Genomic DNA, 20,216 nt, shown 5'->3' with positions numbered 1-20,216 from the left:
TTTTCATGATGATGAAGATTTCATTTTTCCCTGGACCCCAGAAAGCGACTCTTTGATAGATTTGGGCTTTGGCCGTTTAGTAATATGTCTGTGTCCTAAGAGTTATACAAGCATTTTCTGTAGCTGAAATTAAACATTAAGTGGAGAACATTACGTGCTAAAAACACATTTTCTTGTTTGAGCTGTCAGCAATAACTAATTCTGGACTGGCATTTAAAAAAAGAAAGAGAAAGAGAAATTTAGCTTGTGGATTGTATGTCTGTCTTTCTTGTAAATGCCATCATAGGCAAGCAGGTGTACATGTTGTCAGTGTGATTATTAAACTTAGAGGTACAATTTGAATTTCTTTGGGTTTCACAACCCAAGAACCATACCCTGAACTAGCATGGCTTTCCAGACTGTTGCTTCTCTATGTAAGTGACCCAAGCCTCACAAGATTGTCTTTTATCATCAGAGTGGCTTTAGTATATGGGATCAAGGATTGCAGCCTGCTGTGAGTAATTTTGTGAATAGAGTATGGTTTATTTAAAGTACGATAAGCCACACAATTATTTCTGCAGCTTATCGTACTTTAAAAAACAATTTTCTGTGCAAAAGAAAATATATTAGAAGAGTCAGCATAACACATTTTAATGTTAATCTGCGGCATAATTATTTTGGAAATATCTAGTATGATAAAACGCTAGTCCCAGAAGTTTCTCTAACAGATTATTTCTTCAACAGTATTTGAGATAAATTTTTTTGCAGTTGAGATAGAGTGCTTAAATTTAAACCTTTGTGAGTTTTTCTCACAATCACTTTTCTCAGAAAACTCCAACTATTTGAATGAGTAGTATAAGCATTTAACTAATATATATTGTCATGAAATGTTTCCTTTAAAGCCCAAAAGGGCAGAGGATGAATTGAGATTTTTTTCTCTACCAGTCAAAAATTAGGAAATGTTCACGTATCTAATGAATACTATTTTATTTTTTCCTCCACTCTCCTTCTTGTAGGACTATGCAACAGCCCATGAAGACTTTCAGCAGTCCTTAGAACTGAACAAAAACCAGCCTATAGCTATGCTATACAAAGGTTTAACTTTCTTTCACAGAGGACTTCTGAAGGTGAAAGTGTTGTGCATATGTGTACCATATGATGACTCTGCTTCTCTTTTGTGGGTGGGAGGAGTTTCATTTGACTGATGGCTGGTCTGATGTAGAAGGTAGTCTGAATCAGCATGTTTATTATTTATTGAACTCCTACTATTTGCTGGGTTCCTGGAGACAGATACAGAAAGGGAAAGGCTCAAAGGTTAATAAGTGGGAGGAATGATACTTTACCTTTATAGAGGATACAGTTTGCAAACCTTTTTCTACGTATAATTTATCATATGCTAAACATACTCAGGAATCTAATATAAACAAAGTGTTTTGAAAATGGAGATTAGAAAGATTCGTTGGGACTGCAGAGTTAGAGAAAGTTCCAAAGAACAGGTGAACTTTGTCCTGGACCTGCAAGTCTGAGTAGGATTAGGTGTTAGAGGTGGGGGAAGAAAAGCCCTTCAGGCAGAGAGGAAAGCCTAGGTAGAGGGAAACAGGAAAGCTATCTGAACTGACTGAAAGTATGGGCAGAAATGTGGCCTCCAGCCCAGCCCTTCCTCCTGCCCGGGCACTCGATTCCATGTTCTGAGTCTGTGTGGGGAACCCACTGTGAGAAGGCTTGTGCCAGGAGCCGGGGGCCTGGAACCTGACGGGCAGCTGCCTCTCTCACCTGGGCCTGCTCTGTGCCTCCCAAGGCCAGGCACACAGTAGGTGCTCTCACACAGGACACATCCAAGCTATCTGATGGAAGACAGATGGGCCTGAGAACAAAATAGTCAGCCTGCACAGCCAAAAAGCAGTTCGTTTTGATAGGAGCCCCAGAAGGTGGTACTTAACAAGAACTTTGAAGGCTGTGAAGAAATTGAGTAGCATGTGGCAGGGATGTGTATTCTGACAGAAAGAACAGACATTTTATTACTGAAAGTGGTTTGAGGATCTGACATACATATATTTGGGTTGTGGGGAGACTGCTTACCTGTGAAAAGGCCGCACATTGCAAACCCTTAGTGTTAAGAACAGTGCCTGTCACATAGTAGGTGCTCAATATGTATTAGTGGAAAAATGAATTTCAAGGACAGGGCATTGAAGTTGGTGTTTAAAGCCCTTGGTTTGAGCTCTTGCTCCAAGCTCTATGAACAGTCAGTTTCTCCTTCCATGTCTATGAAGTGGAAATAATTCTACTTTTTGCCTCTTGGAGTGATCATGAGGATTCAATAAAATGCTTTATGTGAAAAGTACTTTGTAAACTGGAAACAGGAATCCAGTATTAATTATTATAGGTTCTTTTATCTGTGAAAATTTAAAATTTTAGTTTTCTAAAAGAAAAGTCCCCCATTCCACTAAAAACCAAACCAAAAGGAATTTTGCAGATTCTCTTTCATAAACCTCACATTCCTTTTGGAAGTATGTGGAGGGTACCCCTAATGAAGACCTCTCTCTCCCCTCAGGATTCAGACTGGTAGCTGTAGTCTTTGAGAGCAATTTATTGAAACATGCTTTGAGCAGCTGACAGATGGACTTCTCCAGTTTAGTTTGTATCTGCCCTCCGTTCTTCTCGTCATCTCTGACAGTCACCTTAAATTAAAAAAAATTCTGAACCTCAGTACTCTACTCGAATTATATCTCTAGGATATCTCATGGAGGAGGAAAAGATTAGAAATACAAAAAATACCAACCTATTTGTATTAAGAGGTTGAAAATATTTCTAAAAGTAAACAAATGCAAACAAATGATTTTGCTTTTAACATTGTTACTATAAAGCCAGATTTAGGAACATGGACAGGGCTCTTTGGGGTATTTGAAAATGAAAATTTTTCAGAAAAAAGAAAGTAGGAAGTGCACAAGAACTGCAATTCAGTTTGATTTCCTTTAGATCTGCATGATAAGAAGCCAGAAACAGTGCTTTCATTTTGAGCATTAGAAGCCCCTCAGCAAACTAGTCTTACCAAGTTATTTGGCCCTCTGTCCTTTTCACCATGCTCAAAATCACAGCCTCAGCATAATAGATGGAAACTCTTTCTTATAATAGATGGGAACTCTTTCTTACAGATCCTCTGTCTGAGGAGGTTAAAGTGGTTACTTACCTCATTCATCCAGCGGTGTCCCCATGAGGTATAGAAGTGGAGGGTATCCCTGTTACACAGATTGGAAAATTGAGTTGGTAGTGAAATGGCTGAATTAATAAATGAACTTTGTCCAGATTTTCCTGTTTCTCTTGTTAACCATAGAGACAAGTATTAAATGGACCAATGAGTTTGAGCTATCCTTGTATCCTGAAAGTGTTCTTTCTTGGCCAACAGCAGTTTAGAAATTAATTAAGTGGGTGATTGCTTATTTACTTTCTGATGTAATATGTTGGAAGTATATTAGGCAATGTTACATTACAAATTTCACAACTATCCAATTCAGGGGTTATAGCAGGCATTTTGTATCTTCCTAGGGAAACAACAACAAAAACTTTTCTGTTGAATCCCATCATTTTATCTATGTTGTAAGGGCTATTTCATAAACCATGTGTCCTGAGCACCTGTTTTTACCAGCCTTCACTTTGAGAGTTACCTGAGAGTGTTCTCTTAGTTATAAGGAACAGCCCTAGGGTGGTGGTTGTCCATCCACTAGTAAGAAAGATGGGGACTGAAAGTGGTGGGATGGCATTTGCCAAGCAAATTAATTCAGAGCCAGTTCATATGCTTAGAGATTGATTCATTCAAACGTAGTTTCTTTGTTCCCAACGCCTTAAAATCTTGATTCTACTATGTCCCCTCTTTGGCAGAATGAGGTAGAAAGCTGTGCAGTGATTAGACAGGAACCCTGAAACCAAAGACTCTTAAAAGCTGAAGAGAAATCAGACTTTGAAGAACTGTGGCGTCCAAGCATGCTGTAAGTGGAGTGGGCAGCCCCCTGGGCGTCTCCACCTAGCTGTCCACAAGCACTCCAGCCTTAACACGCCCGATGGGCTCGTTATCCCCTCCTGCCCCACCCCACCCCCACCTGCAGCTGCCCTTTCTCCTGTACCTCCTTACTTGGTTAATGCTCTTGCCACCCACCCAGGCTGTTCAGCTTAAAAGCTTCCTACCCTTTCTTTTCCCTCATCTCCCTCCCATACCCAGGCAGCCACCAAATTCTGTTGTAGTTTGCCATTCAAAATGTCTCCTGAGGTGCCCTTCTTGTCTCTCCTCAGAGACACTTTCTCAGTTTGAGCTTTCATTATCTCTTGCTCCAACTACTGCAGCAGCTCCCTAAGGGGGCTCCCTGTCTCCATTCTCTTCCCTCCCTGGTCTGTCTTTGTTACTGCTAGTAGTAACCATCTCTAAAAAGTATATTTCCTGAGGTCATGCACCTATGCGAAGCCCCTTAGTCCTCACTGCCTGCACAGTGTGGCCCGGAGGCCGTTCTTTTCCTGGTCCAGCTTCCCATATTAGCCTGGTCTCCTATCTTTTCCTTCTCCCTTGTACCAACCCATGCACCCTGCACTCCTGCCTCACTAAATTTCCCGTTTCTATGATCTGTGCCACTATACAGTACTATTTGCCCTCTGCAAAGTACCCTCTTTCTTTACTAAATTCCTTTTCATTCTCCAAGACCCAACTCAGTTGTCACCTCCTCCCTGAAGCCTGTTCTGTTACCCTAGGCTCAGTTAGTGGTTTCTTTCTCTTCATTCCCAGAGACTTACATCTCTATTGTAGCTCTTAATTTGTATTCCAGTAACCTGGTGACACAATTGGCTTTCTAACTAGACTCCATTCTTAGAGGACAGAGATAATGACTGGCTCATCCTTGCCTCCCTGTACCTCACACTGTCTGGCACATAGTAGGCACTCAATGCATGTTTACTGAATTTAAGAATGTAGTGGTAAAATCTTAAAAGATCGAGGTTACACCATGGCCAGAAGCCTAACTAAAAGTGATCTTTAACATTTCTTAAATGTTAAAGTTTATCCATTCTCATCTTTCTACCTAACAGTAGATATTCAGCAGGAGTCCTTAATTGGTAGATTGTTGTCCCGTTGTTACCTTTGAGGAGTCTGCACACCAGCCTCTCTTATCCTGCTGTCTCCCTTCCAGAGAAAATCAAGGTGCAGGGAATGAATGCCTTTTTGAAAAGAGTTAGGATTGTACTGCTTTTACAAAACAATTTTGTGTGACTTACCAAATCATTAAATATTTATTGAGTGCCTACCATGTGCAGGGTATGTGACATCTTCAGTAGTTTTCTTCTATGAATTATCTAATCAGGTGTAAAATTATCTAAAGTCAAGTCTTTTGCATTAAAGCTGTTAGAGATCATGAATGCTTTATAGCAGGTAGCTTTAGTAAGATAGGTATTTTCCTTAGGAAAAGCATTAGTAAGCTATGTCTTTATACTTTTTTTATTACATTGTATAAGTCACAGTGAAAAGTACATTTAATGCTGGTTTAAGCCTAGGTTGTTTCTACTTAAATATAATCATACATTTTATTAGTAGTTTTCCTAGATGTAGAGGGAGTTAGGCGGTAGCCAAGTACCCCATGCATTTCCAAGGATAGCTTCCCAAAGCATAGTGCCTGTGTAGCGCTTCTCACTTCCTTAGCTACGGACTTGGTGTTAGGCTTACGGAAGCCAACTCCAAACACCTCCAGCTTAAGGTTTTTGTTTTATTTTGTTTTACGTTTTCCTCTTTCTGTGTAGATCGTGGGAATCCTTCAGATGGCGAATCTAGGAGCCTTTTTGCTTGTTTTAGAAACAATTTCACACTGGGGTTTCTTTTTTGTCTCTCATTGGTTCAATTTTAAGTGTTGCTAGTTATGATCACTTTGAATTATTTCACATAGTGGTTAGGCTTACTTTTTGTCCTAGGGCCTTTATTAATTAAGGACATTTTATTAATAATATGAAGGTGAAATGATTAGTATTCAAAGTTTTAATGAAATAGCAGGTAATAAAGTAGATAAAATGGAAAGCTGATTTCTCATTGTAAAGGGGAGAAATTTAAGGCTCTCATTTTTCATAGTACTGCATTTGTTTACTGAAATTAAATCCTTCTGACTTATAGTTTATTGCATTTTCTGCCTCTCTTCTTTAAAAGCCCTCCTATTTAAAATAAAACTGTCAGAGACTATGTAGGATATATATTTAAATCCTTTTATGATTTGAGTGAAACTCAATTTTAACAGTTATGCAAATGAAATAATGTTCTGTACACTTTTTACAGGAAGCTATTGAATCCTTCAAAGAAGCTTTGAAGCAGAAAGTTGATTTTATTGATGCATATAAAAGTCTAGGACAGGCCTATAGGTGAGTAAAATAATGGTAGTTGGGGTAGGAGGGAGGGTGAAGAGTGGGGAGACAAAATAGCTTCACATAATATTTTAAAAGAAATAGTATTTCTTAACCAAAGGAGATGGGTATTTTGAGTTGCGCACGTGTGTATAGACTTGTTGATATTTTCTCTGAAATGTAGAAAAACCCGTATCACAGGATGTCATGATGCACAGTGTTCTCTCTTAACCTCAGTGTGTGTATCGGTCTAGAAAATGTTCATCCTTCAAGGGCTGTTGTTTTCAACAGTGGCATTATAAGCTATTGGGGTATAGATGCTGCTGCCGCTATTTTCTTGACAGTAACTAAGGTAAAGGTAAATTTCCTATGATCTCTTTGAAGAGTCCTAGAATGAAGGGATGGAAAAGTTGTGATTATAATGTGTGTCTGTTGAGAATGAGAAGCCGTAACTAGAATTTGGCTTCCTGACCGCATGCACTGACCTGAATAGAGCTATTGTGACTTTGGGGTTTAAAAAGAAAAAAAAAAAAAGTCAGTCAGGCCCGGTGGCTCATGCCTGTAATCCCAACAGTTTAGGAAGTTGAGACAGGCGGATCACTCGAGGTCAGGTGTTCGAGACTAGCTTGGCCAACATGGTGAAACCTCGTCTCTACTAAAAATACAAAAATTAGCCGAGCATGGTGGTGGGTGCCTGTAATCCCAGCTACTCGGGAGACTGAGGCAGGAGAATTGGTTAAACCTGGAAGGCAGAGGTTGTAGTGAGTCAAGATTGCACCACTACACTTCAGCTTGGGCGACAGAGTGAGACTCCATCTCAAAAAGAAAATTATACTGTGTTATGAAAAGGAGGTAAGATGGCATGAGTAAAGGAGCTCATGACTTAGTTCTGCCTTGGTCATTTTACAGGTGTGAGTGCTTAACTTCCCTGAGCTTCTGGCTTCTCACTTGTAACAGTGCTACAAAAGCTAGAAAAGAAAGATAGCGACAGAAAGTCCCTTTGTTAGGTACCTTATTCAGGAAGGATTAAATTCAAGAGCTTATTTGTCAGATAGTTTGAGAAGCTCTTATACTGAGTTGGAAAAAGTGTGTTTGGATTTGTTTGGGGTTTCAGGGATGATATTCATGCTTCCTGTCTCATCAAATTATTGAACAGAAATTTCAAACAGATTTGAAAGCACCTTGTAAAGTGCTGTATGAACATAAGCAGAAATTATATTTTTTAAAATATTCATCATTTACAGAGAATTGATGTATAGAACATTTTGAGGTTACTTCTATTCTTTGTAATATATAAAAGAATGATCAGCCAGGTGCTGTGGCATGTGCCTGTGGTCCCAGCTTCTCAGAAGGTGAAGTGGGAGCATTGCCTGAGCCCAGAAGGCTGATTTCAGTCTGAGCAATGCAGTGAGACCTGGTTTCTAAACAAATTTAAAAAGCAAATAAAAAGCAGGCTGATCCATAACAACCATTTCCATTCTGGAATGGTTCCAATTCTAAAATACACTTCTTTTTTTCAGAATTCTAAATTACATAATGATTTACTAGATTTTAAGTGAAGTACCTTCGATGACAAAAAAGGTGCGTTTTTAAGTCTGTGAATTTGATTGAGAATGTTGAAACCGTGTATGATAATAATTGACATACTTGTTTCCAAAAAGGAAAACTATGTTTTTATCCATATACTAAAATTTACACACGATTTTTTAAGGTTTGGAACTCATGATGAATAATCAGGGAGAGGGGTTTGAATAAGCATTTGCCTTTGGAAATCAGGAGATGAATTTTCCTCACAGAATTTCAAGAGCTCTGTGGTTATCCTATAAGCTGCTAAGATTTAGAAGTAAGTGGACTGTAATGTGTCAGAGGCTATAAAAAAGTAGCAAAAGGAACACCCCCATCAAGGTATCTTGTTTACCTATTGGTCCATAATTCCAAGGATAGCTTATTCTGTGTGTTTCCTGTAATGTTTATACTGTTTTCATAACTGTTACTAAATACCTAGAGAACTGGGCAATTTTGAAGCAGCCACAGAGAGCTTTCAAAAGGCATTGTTGCTCAACCAAAATCATGTGCAAACCCTCCAGCTCCGGGGAATGATGCTCTACCACCACGGCAGCTTACAGGAAGCCCTTAAGAACTTTAAGGTAAGCATCCATAAATAAGAACACTGTAATTGGAGTTCTTGAATTACTCTTCAGTGACGTTCAGTGAAATGAACAGAGAAGGGGGACTGAGAATAGTGTTTATACTCCAACAAAAAGAAAAAGAAGACATCATTGCCCTTGTCCTGTAGACTGGTTTACAGGTCTGATTTACCTGGAGGGAAAACTAATTCCAGAGTAAAGAATAAAGCATTTCAAAGTTTTTCTAAACGGTATGAATATTAATGCAGCATTTTGTCCTCAGCGATGTCTGCAGCTAGAGCCATATAATGAAGTGTGCCAGTACATGAAAGGCCTCAGCCATGTTGCCATGGGACAGTTTTATGAAGGGATAAAAGCACAAACGAAAGTTATGCTGAATGATCCTCTCCCAGGCCAGAAGGCCAGCCCTGAGTATCTTAAAGTGAAGTATCTCCGAGGTAAGTCAGAAAATCACAGAACTGTTGCATGTTCATGCTCAAAACTGTAGAAATCTTATTGCTTGACTCTTTTATGTTCCATATGAAACAGGGGAGTCTGAAAGAGGGTATATGACTTGTCCACAACCACACCTTGTCAGTGCTAGTGCAGAGACTAGATGTTTCTGTCTTCGAGAGACCAGCCAAATGCGTTTTCTACCACTTTTAAAATTTTTACTTTCTAAAGTTAAAACATTTTTTACTTAAGTCAGAAAACCATATTTTGAACTAAATGTGACAAAAGCATCTGGAGTATTTGTGTCTAATCACATCTCATCCAAGAATACCGAAAGGGCAGGAAGCTGACATTCTGTGAGGTTCTTACTGTTAAATGTGAACTTGGTGTCTTTGACTTGTCATTCCTTCATGTCAAAATTCTCATATATTTTGGAGAAATATGAGGTGAGGAAGAAAGCAAATCTTGCAGTTACCCTTTTATTAGCTGTAGTTTTACTTACCTATCTCCTGTCTCTGAAAGACTTTTTTTTTTTATTTATTAATGCCCACATTTTCCTTTGTTATTGTGAGCCCTTTATACTGTGACCGTCCAAAAGAAAAAAAAGTGAAAAGCTGTGTGTGTAATTTTAAATTTGTAGTAGCCACATTAAAAAAGTGAAAAACAAAGAAGTGGAATTTTAATAACATATAATTTTAAATTCAGTATAACCAAAATATCAGTTCAATATATAATATAATTAATATGAAAGTGCTATTCATTAGCTACTTTACATTTTTTTTTGTATTAAGTCTTTGAAATCTGGTGTATATTTTATGTTATAGTACATCTCAATTTGGATGTTAAGCTTTCATTAGAAATACTTGATCTGAATTTAGAAATTATAATATTTAGAGTTGAAAAAGTAGGTTCATGTGTGCAAGTTGTTCCAAACATACTGAAGTTTTCTAATGATTGAATCAAGTATCAGTTTGTAAGTTTAAATTAATTCAAATTAAATAAAATTTAAAATTCAGTTTTAATCACCCTAACCTCATTAAGTATCCAGGAGCCAGCTGGCTAAGGGCTACCTATTAGATAGCATCTTTCTTTACCCTAAATTACAATTTCCTTTTTTCCTGGTTCAGTAGAACTTGGACTTGTGAATTATAGACAGAAGGGGCAGGTACTCTGTACTTTGGGTTTTTTCCTGCACTGCTTCCATAGAGTCGGCAGCAGTCTATCAATCGGTTGGTGAAATCATATGCCCAATTAATCTATATACCAGTTGACAGAGTACCAGGCTCTATCTGATGCTGTTCTTGGATTCTCAAGCTCTGGAATTGAAAACAATGAGATTTTTGGTGATATTCCTGGAAAGGTGATTAAAAGTTAGCCAAAGTAGACCCAGACTGACTGATTTACATTTGACCTTGTTATCTCAAGTCAGTGGCAGGTTACCTGTATCATATACTAATCATGACTTAACAAATTTAGAAACTCCTTTTAGAATTATAATTAAATAACAGCTTGTTACAAAATATTTGTATGGCAGCTAGCCGTAAGAAAGTTTCTTTAGCAGTATTTAGATATATCAGATCTTATTTTCTTTCTGCAGAATATTCTCGATATCTTCATGCACACCTTGATACCCCACTTACGGAATATAACATTGATGTGGATCTGCCTGGAAGCTTTAAGGATCATTGGGCTAAAAATCTGCCTTTCCTCATAGAAGACTACGAAGAGCAGCCAGGATTGCAACCCCACATAAAGTAAGTGCTTTAATTGAATATGATTTTTTTTTCTCTCTCAAAACTGAGCTATAAGCTGGGCATGGTGGCACACTACTCCCTGCTACTTGCAAGGGTGAGATCAGAGAATTGCCTGAGCCTAGGAGTTCAATCAAGCATGCTAACCTTGTGCTTGTGAATAACCATCCATTCATTGCACCACAGCAACATAGCAAAGACCCCATCTCTAAAAACAAAACAAAACAAAACAAAAAACACCTATAGCAAACATCATTTTAACTAATGAAGTGTTAGCTACATTAACATTGCCATTTGGAGTCAAACAAAAAAACCCAGAATCATTGCTTCTCTGTAACAGTAAACTAGAAGTCCTAGACAGTGCACAGAGAGAAGAAAAAGAAATCAGTGATATGGATTAGAAAGGAAAATAGAAAGCTGTCACTGTTGGCAGATCACATAATTTTCTGCAAAGGAAATGATGAGAGTTTAGCAAGGTCATTGTTTTTAATCAATATACAAGAATCAGTTGCATTTCTATATATGAATAACAAAAATATCATTTATAATAGTAACAAATACTTAGAAATAAATCTTGCAAAATATGTATAAAACCTGCATGGAGATAACAAAACTTAATTATAAACTTATAAAGTTCCTGAGATAAAACAAATAAATGGTGAGAAATACTATGTTTAGGGATTGGAAGTTCGATGATAATAATAGGCCATTTCTCTGCAAATTAATTATAGATTTAATAAAATGCCATTCAAAATCCTAAGTTTTTTTGAGGAACTTGTTGAGCAAATTCTGTAAATTCTATGGAAGAACAAAGGACCAAGAATAATCAAGATACTCCCAAAGAAGAGGATGCCCAAGTTTGAGGGGAAGGTTCCCATCCTACCAAATAGCAAAACTTAATATAGTAATGAGCAGAATGGTGTTGGTGCAGGGATAGACAAGTGGACTAAAGGAAGAGAATAGGTGGCTTAGATAATTGTAAAGCTGTGTTATAGATCAGAGTGGGACTGGTCAAGATGTGGGGATGGGCCGATTAGCTTATTTTATGGATAAAATACATTTGATATTTGTGATGGCATAGTAATCCATTTCCAAATGGATGAAAATCTGAAATGTGAATGGCAAAGTATTTTAAACTTTGGGTGGAATTATAAATGAAAATGTTTATGACTTTGGGGTATAGAAGGATTTCATAAGAAGCACAAAGCTTAGATCTGAAACAAAAAGATTGATAAATTGGACTACATTGAACCTAAGAACTTCTGTTCAACAAATGACACCATAAGAAAAGAAAAATAAGCCCAAATTGGGGAAAGATACTTGCAAACTTACAAAATTGACCAAATTATGTAATTTGACCATTCAGAAGAATGGATAAATGAGATACAGTCACACAATGGGATATTATACAGCAGTATAAACAAATGACCCAGGCAACAATGTGGATTAGTGTCCAAATTTGTGAAGTATCACTACAAATTAAAAAGTAAGAGCCAACCAATAGAAAAGCGTGCAAAAGATAAGAACAGGTAATTTTACCATGGGGAAAACATGAATGACAACCATGAAGAGATACTTCAGTTCATAAATTAAAGCCTCATGAGATTTTTTTCAGCCACTAGATCAGCAAATATTACATTATAGTAATATTGGTCAGAAGGGAGATTATGGAGAACTCGTACACTCCTGGTGAGAGTATAAGTGGCTGTAACCACTTTGGAAAGCAGTTTGTCATTATCTAGTAAAGTTGGATATTCTAATACTTAATATGAGATTTTGTTCTGTGTCTATTCAGATAACTTTGTACTTGTGCACATCTATAAGGAGAGACTTGTACAAGTCTGCTAGCCGTATTTGTTCACAGCTAACACTGGAAATCAACCCAAATGTCCATCAACAGAAGAATGGATAAATGTGATACAGTCACACAGTGGAATATTATACAGCAGTATAAACAAATTACCCAGGCAACAATGTGAATTAATTTTAAAATGTAATGTTGAATAAAATCAGCAAGTCAGTAGGCTGTGCTGTCACGTCATTTTTTTCTCCCAAAACTCATAAACAAAACTGTAGAGTATATTGTTTAGGGATATTTATATGTCACAAACCTATTTTTTTAAAATGTAAGGGAATCAGGAGCACAAATTCCAAGATAAGTGATCACTGGCTGGGATACAGAAGGATGGGATAGGAAAGTAGCAGGCAAGTAGATATAACTGCACTTAATCGCTCTAGTTTTTTTTTTTTTTTTTTTTTTTTTTTTTTAAGACAGAGTCTTGCTCTGTTGTCCAGACTAGAGTGCAGTGGAGTAATCTCAGCTCACTGCAACCTCCGCCTCCCAGATTGAAGCAGTTCTCCTGCCTCAGCCTCCTGAGTAGCTGGGATTACAGGCACCCACCACCACACCTAACTAATTTTTATATTTTTAGTAGAGATGGGGTTTCACTGTGTTGGCCAGGCTGGTCTCAAACTCCTGACCTAGTGATCTGCCTGGTAATTTGACTTTGTGTTTTCTGTGTGTCTCAACTATTACATGATCAAAAATAATGAAAAGAAAATTGATTGTTCATAGAGGTTATGTATGTTCTCTAACCATTCCTTTTTTGAGAAATATTTCTATGCACAAAAGAGTTAACGTAGCAGATCTGTGACTGCTGTCCTTAGAAAGGACGACTTGCAAGAGTGACCCTTGGTTGGTATCTGGGAACTTGGATTTCAAGGGGATTCCTACCACTCCCAGAACTAATAGGAGTGGTTCCCTGTGCCTAAACTATTTGTTCAAACAGTGTGGTTTCTGTTGAACACTTGCTTTCCTTCTAGGTACCTGGAATTTGGGAACTTGCCTGGCAGAAGATGCCTAGAAAGAGCCCCCAGTAGAATCTTTGGGCACTGAGTCATGAGCTTTCATGGTTGGCAGCATTTTACATATGTGTTCACAACTAATTGCTGGGAGAATTGAATGTGTCATATACGACTTCCTTGGGAGAGGACCCTTGGAAGTTTGCGCCTCGTTTCCTCTAGACTTCTCCCAATGCGTCTCTTCCCTCTGCTGGTTTTGTTTTGTCTCCTTTTGCTGTAATAAATCACAAATGGAGACAAAACAAAAAACGATACTCACTGTTGTGAGTATCATTATGTGCTAAGTCCACTGAGCCCTCCCAGCCAATTTCTGAGCCTGAGTGAGGATAGTCTTGGAGATCCCCAGAACAACCTATAATTTAGAGTGTCATTCTTTGTTATAAAAACATCAAGCCAGTTGGCAGCTAAACAATAGTCTTTCCATGTACCATTCCATGTATACTTGTTCCAGTACAACTTGGGCAGGGGTGAGGAATGGAAAAAGGGCAGAGGTTTGGTTGCTTGTTGAAAAGGGCAGTCCATTCAGGTATGTATTCTGGAGAAGTTTAGAAAGCAAATAATGGAAAGTGGTGTCTTCAGAATGGCGCACTAGTTATTACAGTTACCACTGTTACTAACCAGCATGTGATAGCAATTACGCACATGCTGTCACAAAAATTCCCTTTTAAATTAGGGTATGGTTGAGCACAAAGCACTGTGGTTGTAGACTGCTTCATTAGTTTTCCAGTGGAGGAAGTGACTGCTTTGCAGGTAGAATTGGATTACCAAATGTCTGTTGTAAAAGTCCTTATCATGTATATGATGTTTCTTCCAGAGATGTGTTACATCAGAATTTTGAGAGTTATAAGCCTGAAGTACAGGAGCTGATTTGTGTGGCTGATCGTTTGGGATCCCTGATGCAATATGAAACACCTGGTTTCCTGCCAAATAAGAGAATACACAGAGGTATTCTGGAAGCTATCTGAAAATGAAAATATTCCTGGCATAAGAGCAAGGGTGGTTAAGCCATGTTGTGCTTTTTAAAAAATTAGTATTTATTGTGGTTATTCAAATCTCCATGTGATCAAAGCAGAAATGTGTAGCATCACTGAAACTGAATTCTGAGAGAAGACTGCTTCCATCCTTGGCTTCTTTGCTATTGCTGTAGTATAGACTAGAGTATAGGTCTTAAGTCCTTATTCGAAATCAGACAGCTGATCCAGGGAGCTATTATTTCCTTACCATAGGAATGAGGAAGAATGCAAACCTCCACTTGCTTCAGTAGGAGGCAGAGTTGGGAGCAGACAACTCGAGTTGTCTCTAGTTCCCTCTGACGGGTTTTAATTTTAGTCGGACCATCATGACTGAAACACGCCTTGGGTCTTGTTACAGCACCAACACGTCTGACCCTTTATATGTTAACTCGAGTTATCACTGAGACTCTGTAAAGTGGGTGGAACTCAGTCCCTCTAAAGTGTACTAACTGTCTTCTCGATATTCATTTCCCATAGCTATGGGTTTGGCCGCACTGGAGGTCATGCAAGCCGTGCAGCGTACATGGACTAACTCGAAAGTTCGAATGAATGGGAAGACACGGTTGATGCAGTGGAGAGACATGTTTGACATTGCAGTTAAGTGGAGAAGGTATCTAGCATTTCAGTGAAAATAAACTCTAAGTCTTATCATTGTCAAATAAGGTCAGTCTGTTTTAGCTAACAAGCTATAAACCCTGTTTTGTTTGCTAACACCAGGCCTTCTAAGTTAGGTTTTTCTCTCTAAAGTTTGTCTGAAATTGCTGGCATCTTTATTCTTTGACATACACTTAACTAATATTTTCTAAACAGGAGTTGATTGTTGTTATATTTCCAATCACCTGTTTAAATGAAGCATTTTAGAAACAGTCTCTTTGAAAGAACAGATCTATTACCTGTGGTACCTTTGAATGAACTTCACTGGACCAGTCCCTTTATAGTTAATGATGTGCCTGGCAACTAGCTAGTTTAGAGGAACATTGGATCTTCATTTGCATGAGAAAAAATATACTCTGCTCCTAAACCTTTACCTTTACCTGGCTTTTCACCTGGTCTAGCTGGAATTTATAGGTTTGGATATCTTATTTTTAGATATAATGGACTAGCTGTTGCTTTATCCCCACCTTTGCAAACACCTCTGCATGTTTTATTTGGAATGCTTCTGAACACTTCTAGGTTTCATAAAGGTCTCTGTGTTATAGGATTGCTGACCCAGACCAGCCTGTGCTGTGGTTAGATCAAATGCCAGCACGAAGTCTTAGCAGAGGTTTTAACAACCACATCAATTTAATCAGGTACAAATCTTTTGTTCATCTTTCTTGTTTTCCTAGGAGTTTATTCTCAAGACACAGGGCACGGAGACTAGGATTGACTCATTGCTTCTTTCCTGGTGACATTTTGACTGGGAAACATACCGATTGACTCTGCACCTGTGGAGTCCTGCCTGCGTTCCTTTCCTCTCTCCCAGCTGCAGAAAGAAACGTAGCACGTGCCATGCTCCTTCCCTAGGCCCTTCTGTCTGGTGTAGAGCACAGCCGAAGGGTAGAGTGCAGATGTTTTCCTCGGGCATCAGTCTTCAAGGAGTCCTCAAACATCATGGCAGATAATTAGATGGAGAACATTACATTTACCATGATATTATGTTAATAGTACATAGCTCAAGTAGATTATTTGACAAGTCTCTCATGGTGGAAGAAAGGCTCCCTGTCCCACCCCAACATACAAAGGGCTTGGATAAATAATACTACCTAGTAACTAAGCTGCCATCTGGGGAGGGCAAGTCAGGTTGGCTGTAAAAGCTATGTTTTGTCCAGAGGCTCTGCTAGCTGGGGACACGGGTGAAATGCTCACCTCTTTACCCTTTCTGTATGTGCCTAGCCGCCTTCTAAATAAGTGATGAACAAATATTAAAGAATATCAGTTTCAAGGGAACCTATATTATCAGCCCATCTTTTAATGAATTTAATTTTAGATAAAATTTATAAATACAGTAGTTGTGTCACTTCTAAAATGCTTCCAGTTCCAGGAAGCTGATTTAAGAAACTATCATTCTGTATTCCTTTGACATTTAAGTTTGGGTTTTAGTGGAAATATAATTTATATGTACATTTATTTTTTTTTAATTTCTAGAAAACAAATTTATTTTCACCTTATGACTAGTATATTCTTATTTCTCATGGAATAATTTGTGGCATAGATAGGTAGACTCTAGCAACTGAGTTTAATTGAAGGTTGCCGTGGATCAGCCTGTGTGCTGTGCTGTGTGATGGGGATACAGAATGGAGATGCAGCTCCACCTGCAGAAGGCTCACAGCACACAGACCAGCAGATAACGACCACGCAGTGTGTTAGGAGTGAGGTGATCACATGCACAGGATGCCATGAGAACCTGGAGAAGGGGTGCCTGAATCAGGCTTCTGGTACTACCAGAGCTATTTGGAAAAATGGAAATCAGAGAGAGGTGGGATGATTAACAAGGACCCATGGATGAGTTAGGCATGGTCAAGAAACTGTGACTAACTCATTATGCCTGGTGGTGAGTTTGTCATTAAGAGAGTATCAGGAATTGAGGCTAGAAAGATAGGCAGAAGTCAGAACATAAATGATTTTATAGTCTAAGCTAAGGACTTTTTTCCCCCTGAAGACAATGGTGAGCCATTCAGGGATTATAAGCAGAGAAGTAACAGGAAGAGATTTGCACATTGGGATGATCACCATGGCAGCAGATGGTAAAATAGATTGCAGAGGAGGTAGGAACCTTGAAGGCAAGGGAGGAGGTTGGAAAATTGAGTAGTTTTTCGGGTGAACATGTGCAGAGGTCTCGAAAGCTGTGTGGTAGTGAGTTGGAGAGGGAGAGCTAAACTTTCAGAAGGTAGAATCAGGAGCATTGGTGATGGGCTGCGGTGGGAGAGGGCATGGAGTTAGAGGAAGGCCACCTTCCCTCTCAGGTACAAGGTTGTCCCATTAGGCCAGAGAGCACCAGAACGAAAAGTAGGTGGATGCGTTTAGTGGGGAGGCTGGGAGAAGTGTTGGCTGCAGGAGAGAATTATTATTTGACAGTTACCTTTGAGGTTTGGCGTGCCTGGTGGGAACCCAGGGAATGATGTCCCAGGAGCAGTCGGCTGTGCCATGTTACTCAGCATGTTGGCTGAACATGGAATTCTGGGAGAGAGTTGAAAAGAAAAAGATCCAAAGGGACAGAAATATGAGGAAAATAATATTCAGAGTGGGTAGAGGAAAGGAGATAGTTAGTGAACTAGAGAGCAAGACAGGGTGTTAGATAATGCTGTTGGGAGAACTGAGGGCAGGGAGGCGGCATACTGCCCACAAGTGATGGGGTCCATCTGAGGATGTTGATATGGAAGTCTGAACCTCACTTCAGTGCTGGGTGCTGGGGATTTTTCTTCCCATTGTGCTTATCTGGCTCCGAGTTTGATAACCTCTCTGGCCAGGGTAGGCCCTGTGAGCTGGCAGGCAGTCAAGACGGTGCTTTACTTCTTCATTCATTGACTATGAACAGCCAAATTTCCTGGAATTTTTTTCTACATTATTCTCATAGCTTCTTATTTTTTTTTTTTAATTAACTTTGAAATTAGATGTTGGCTTGAGTGTATTCTTCCGTAAAAATACTCTTAATTTTATTATTTTTGCCTTATAGGGGTCAGGTGATCAACATGAGATACCTGGAATATTTTGAGAAAATACTTCATTTTATTAAAGATAGGATTCTTGTTTATCATGGGTAAGCCTTTAATTTTCTCCTTAGTAATGAGTTGATTTCATGTATTTTATATTTGTTATATTTTTGAAACTTGAGAACTAAGCCTGTTGACAGGCTAAACAAGGTCTGTGAAATTTTTCATAGTGTTAGAATCATATAGGCTTTCATATTCACTTTCTTTTTAATAACTTTACAAAATCCATAGACCTCAGCTGAAGTGTTTTTAACTTTACATGTACTGTTGTGACTTTTCTAGTTTCTTTCTTCTATAAAGTAGGATGTTTCTTTGGATTTATCTATTAGGGATTTCAGCTTTAATACTTATTCTCCCTCACTTTAAAGGCAGGATGGTATAGACAAAACAATGAGTGGAACACTAGCGGAAAAAAATTCCAAATGCTTAAATATCACCAAGTAAATATAAAATTGGTGGGAAAACCTAGCAGAATACTTTCACTTGAGCAGCTTTAGAAAGGAAACAAAACAAAACAAAATATCTACATCTAATTTCAGAGTTGGAATAGGAAAATCAACGTTTAAGGACCAAACTCATAACCAGACATGTTCGCATAAACACTGGCTGTCAGTCCATTCTGCTTTTTCCTGTTTTGCCTTCTAGATGTTTCCTAATTCTCATATGAGGCTGTTTCTTTAATTCTCATCTGCAGCCCAAAACTCATTAGAATTGAACCATCCCATTATTTAGAAACTTTATTTGTGATCTACCATTTTCAATACTGAGCTACTCAAAATTGAGGTCAATTTATTTAAATTAAAGATAATAGCATGATAATTATGACATTTTTGCATTAATCTCAGTTGCCGTCTCTCTCTGTCTCTCTTTAAGAGCTAATAATCCTAAAGGACTGCTGGAAGTTCGAGAAGCCCTGGAAAAGGTACACAAAGTAGAAGACCTTCTTCCGATTATGAAGGTAACTTTATCATCAAAATCGCAGTAGACGTTTTTAGAGGAAAAGAAAACCAACAGCACTGTTAAAAAAGAACTCAGAATTATTAAATGCTATTTGAAATCACTAGTATGAACATGTTCTGAATAATAACCAAAATAAAGGAAAATACAGGCATCAGACTCAAACAGAAAAGTCAACTTGCGAGGAAGCAGTTGCTATAGAAACAGGAAGGCTTAAAAATACATATAATTGAATTCTGCTTCTGGCCACAGCTGAGTGACTGGTACTCAGCTGCCCTTTTACACAATTGCAGTTATAAAACTGGACAAAATGGAAGTCAGTTATTTTCAGGCATTGGCTAATTACAAGACTGTGATCCCACTGTCACCCCAGCTTTCTACTGGGAGTATTTATTAGACCACTGTACAGTAATGTGGAGCCCAAGCAGAGTACAGTGGTCTTGCTAAGCTAAGCAGGTAGAGAGTGGAGTTTGGGTCTGCCAAAGTGGCTGGAATTTGCAGAGCAGAGTATAGAAGAGAAGGAGGCCATACAGGCTGGGGAGTGCCCAGGGGTCCTTTTCATCCTTGACTAAGGCCTTGGTCATGAACGCGCAATGAAAGACTGTGAGAGACTCAGCAGAGAGTCGCTGCTTTGGGGAAAAGAGCTGAGCAGAGGTATCAGAGGTTTATGTGCTGAGGAGACACTGAAGTTCCGGTCTTGCCAGTGAGGATGGATCCTGTGGACACCTTGGGCGTTTAGTTAAGACCTGAAGAAGGACACCGTGGAAAAGTAAGACCACACTCTACAGTGAGACCCACAACCTGGGACGAAGAACAATTTCTAAAGAGACTGCCCTAACAGAGTAAAACCAAGTCTAAAAGGATTAAATGGATCAGTTAGTGATTTGACTACCTGTGAAAACTCAGTACCTTTTAAAGGAAGGCAAAATAACCTATACTCTTTAATTATTCGAGAAGTAAATGCCACCGTTTGAATGTGTTCCCCCCAAAATTAATGTGTGGGAAATGGAATCCTCCATGCAC

The 20,216-nt window shown here is 38.7% G+C and overlaps 1 protein-coding gene across 7 annotated transcripts in view; it reads left to right on the top strand.

The window, feature by feature from the left end:
• TTC13 (tetratricopeptide repeat domain 13) overlaps positions 1–20,216 on the top strand; it is a 74,621-nt gene that overhangs the window by 38,432 nt on the left and 15,973 nt on the right. For 5 of the 7 annotated variants that reach the window (XM_039464233.2, XM_039464231.2, XM_039464232.2 and 2 more), the window contains 10 exons: positions 996–1,106; positions 6,275–6,357; positions 8,345–8,486; positions 8,749–8,923; positions 10,516–10,672; positions 14,346–14,476; positions 15,022–15,154; positions 15,744–15,836; positions 18,200–18,283; positions 19,110–19,194. In XM_039464233.2, the coding sequence (XP_039320167.2) occupies positions 996–1,106; positions 6,275–6,357; positions 8,345–8,486; positions 8,749–8,923; positions 10,516–10,672; positions 14,346–14,476; positions 15,022–15,154; positions 15,744–15,836; positions 18,200–18,283; positions 19,110–19,194 (1,194 nt within the window). The remainder of the gene's footprint in view (positions 1–995; positions 1,107–6,274; positions 6,358–8,344; positions 8,487–8,748; positions 8,924–10,515; positions 10,673–14,345; positions 14,477–15,021; positions 15,155–15,743; positions 15,837–18,199; positions 18,284–19,109; positions 19,195–20,216) is intronic. The other 2 variants (XM_039464236.2, XM_039464235.2) reach the window with 1 other exon arrangement.

This window comes from Saimiri boliviensis, chromosome 14 (genome assembly GCF_048565385.1).
Source record: "Saimiri boliviensis isolate mSaiBol1 chromosome 14, mSaiBol1.pri, whole genome shotgun sequence".
Classification (NCBI taxonomy): domain Eukaryota; kingdom Metazoa; phylum Chordata; class Mammalia; order Primates; family Cebidae; genus Saimiri; species Saimiri boliviensis.
The sequence above is the reverse complement of the archived record's forward strand: the minus strand, read 5'-3'. Positions and strand labels throughout refer to the sequence as shown.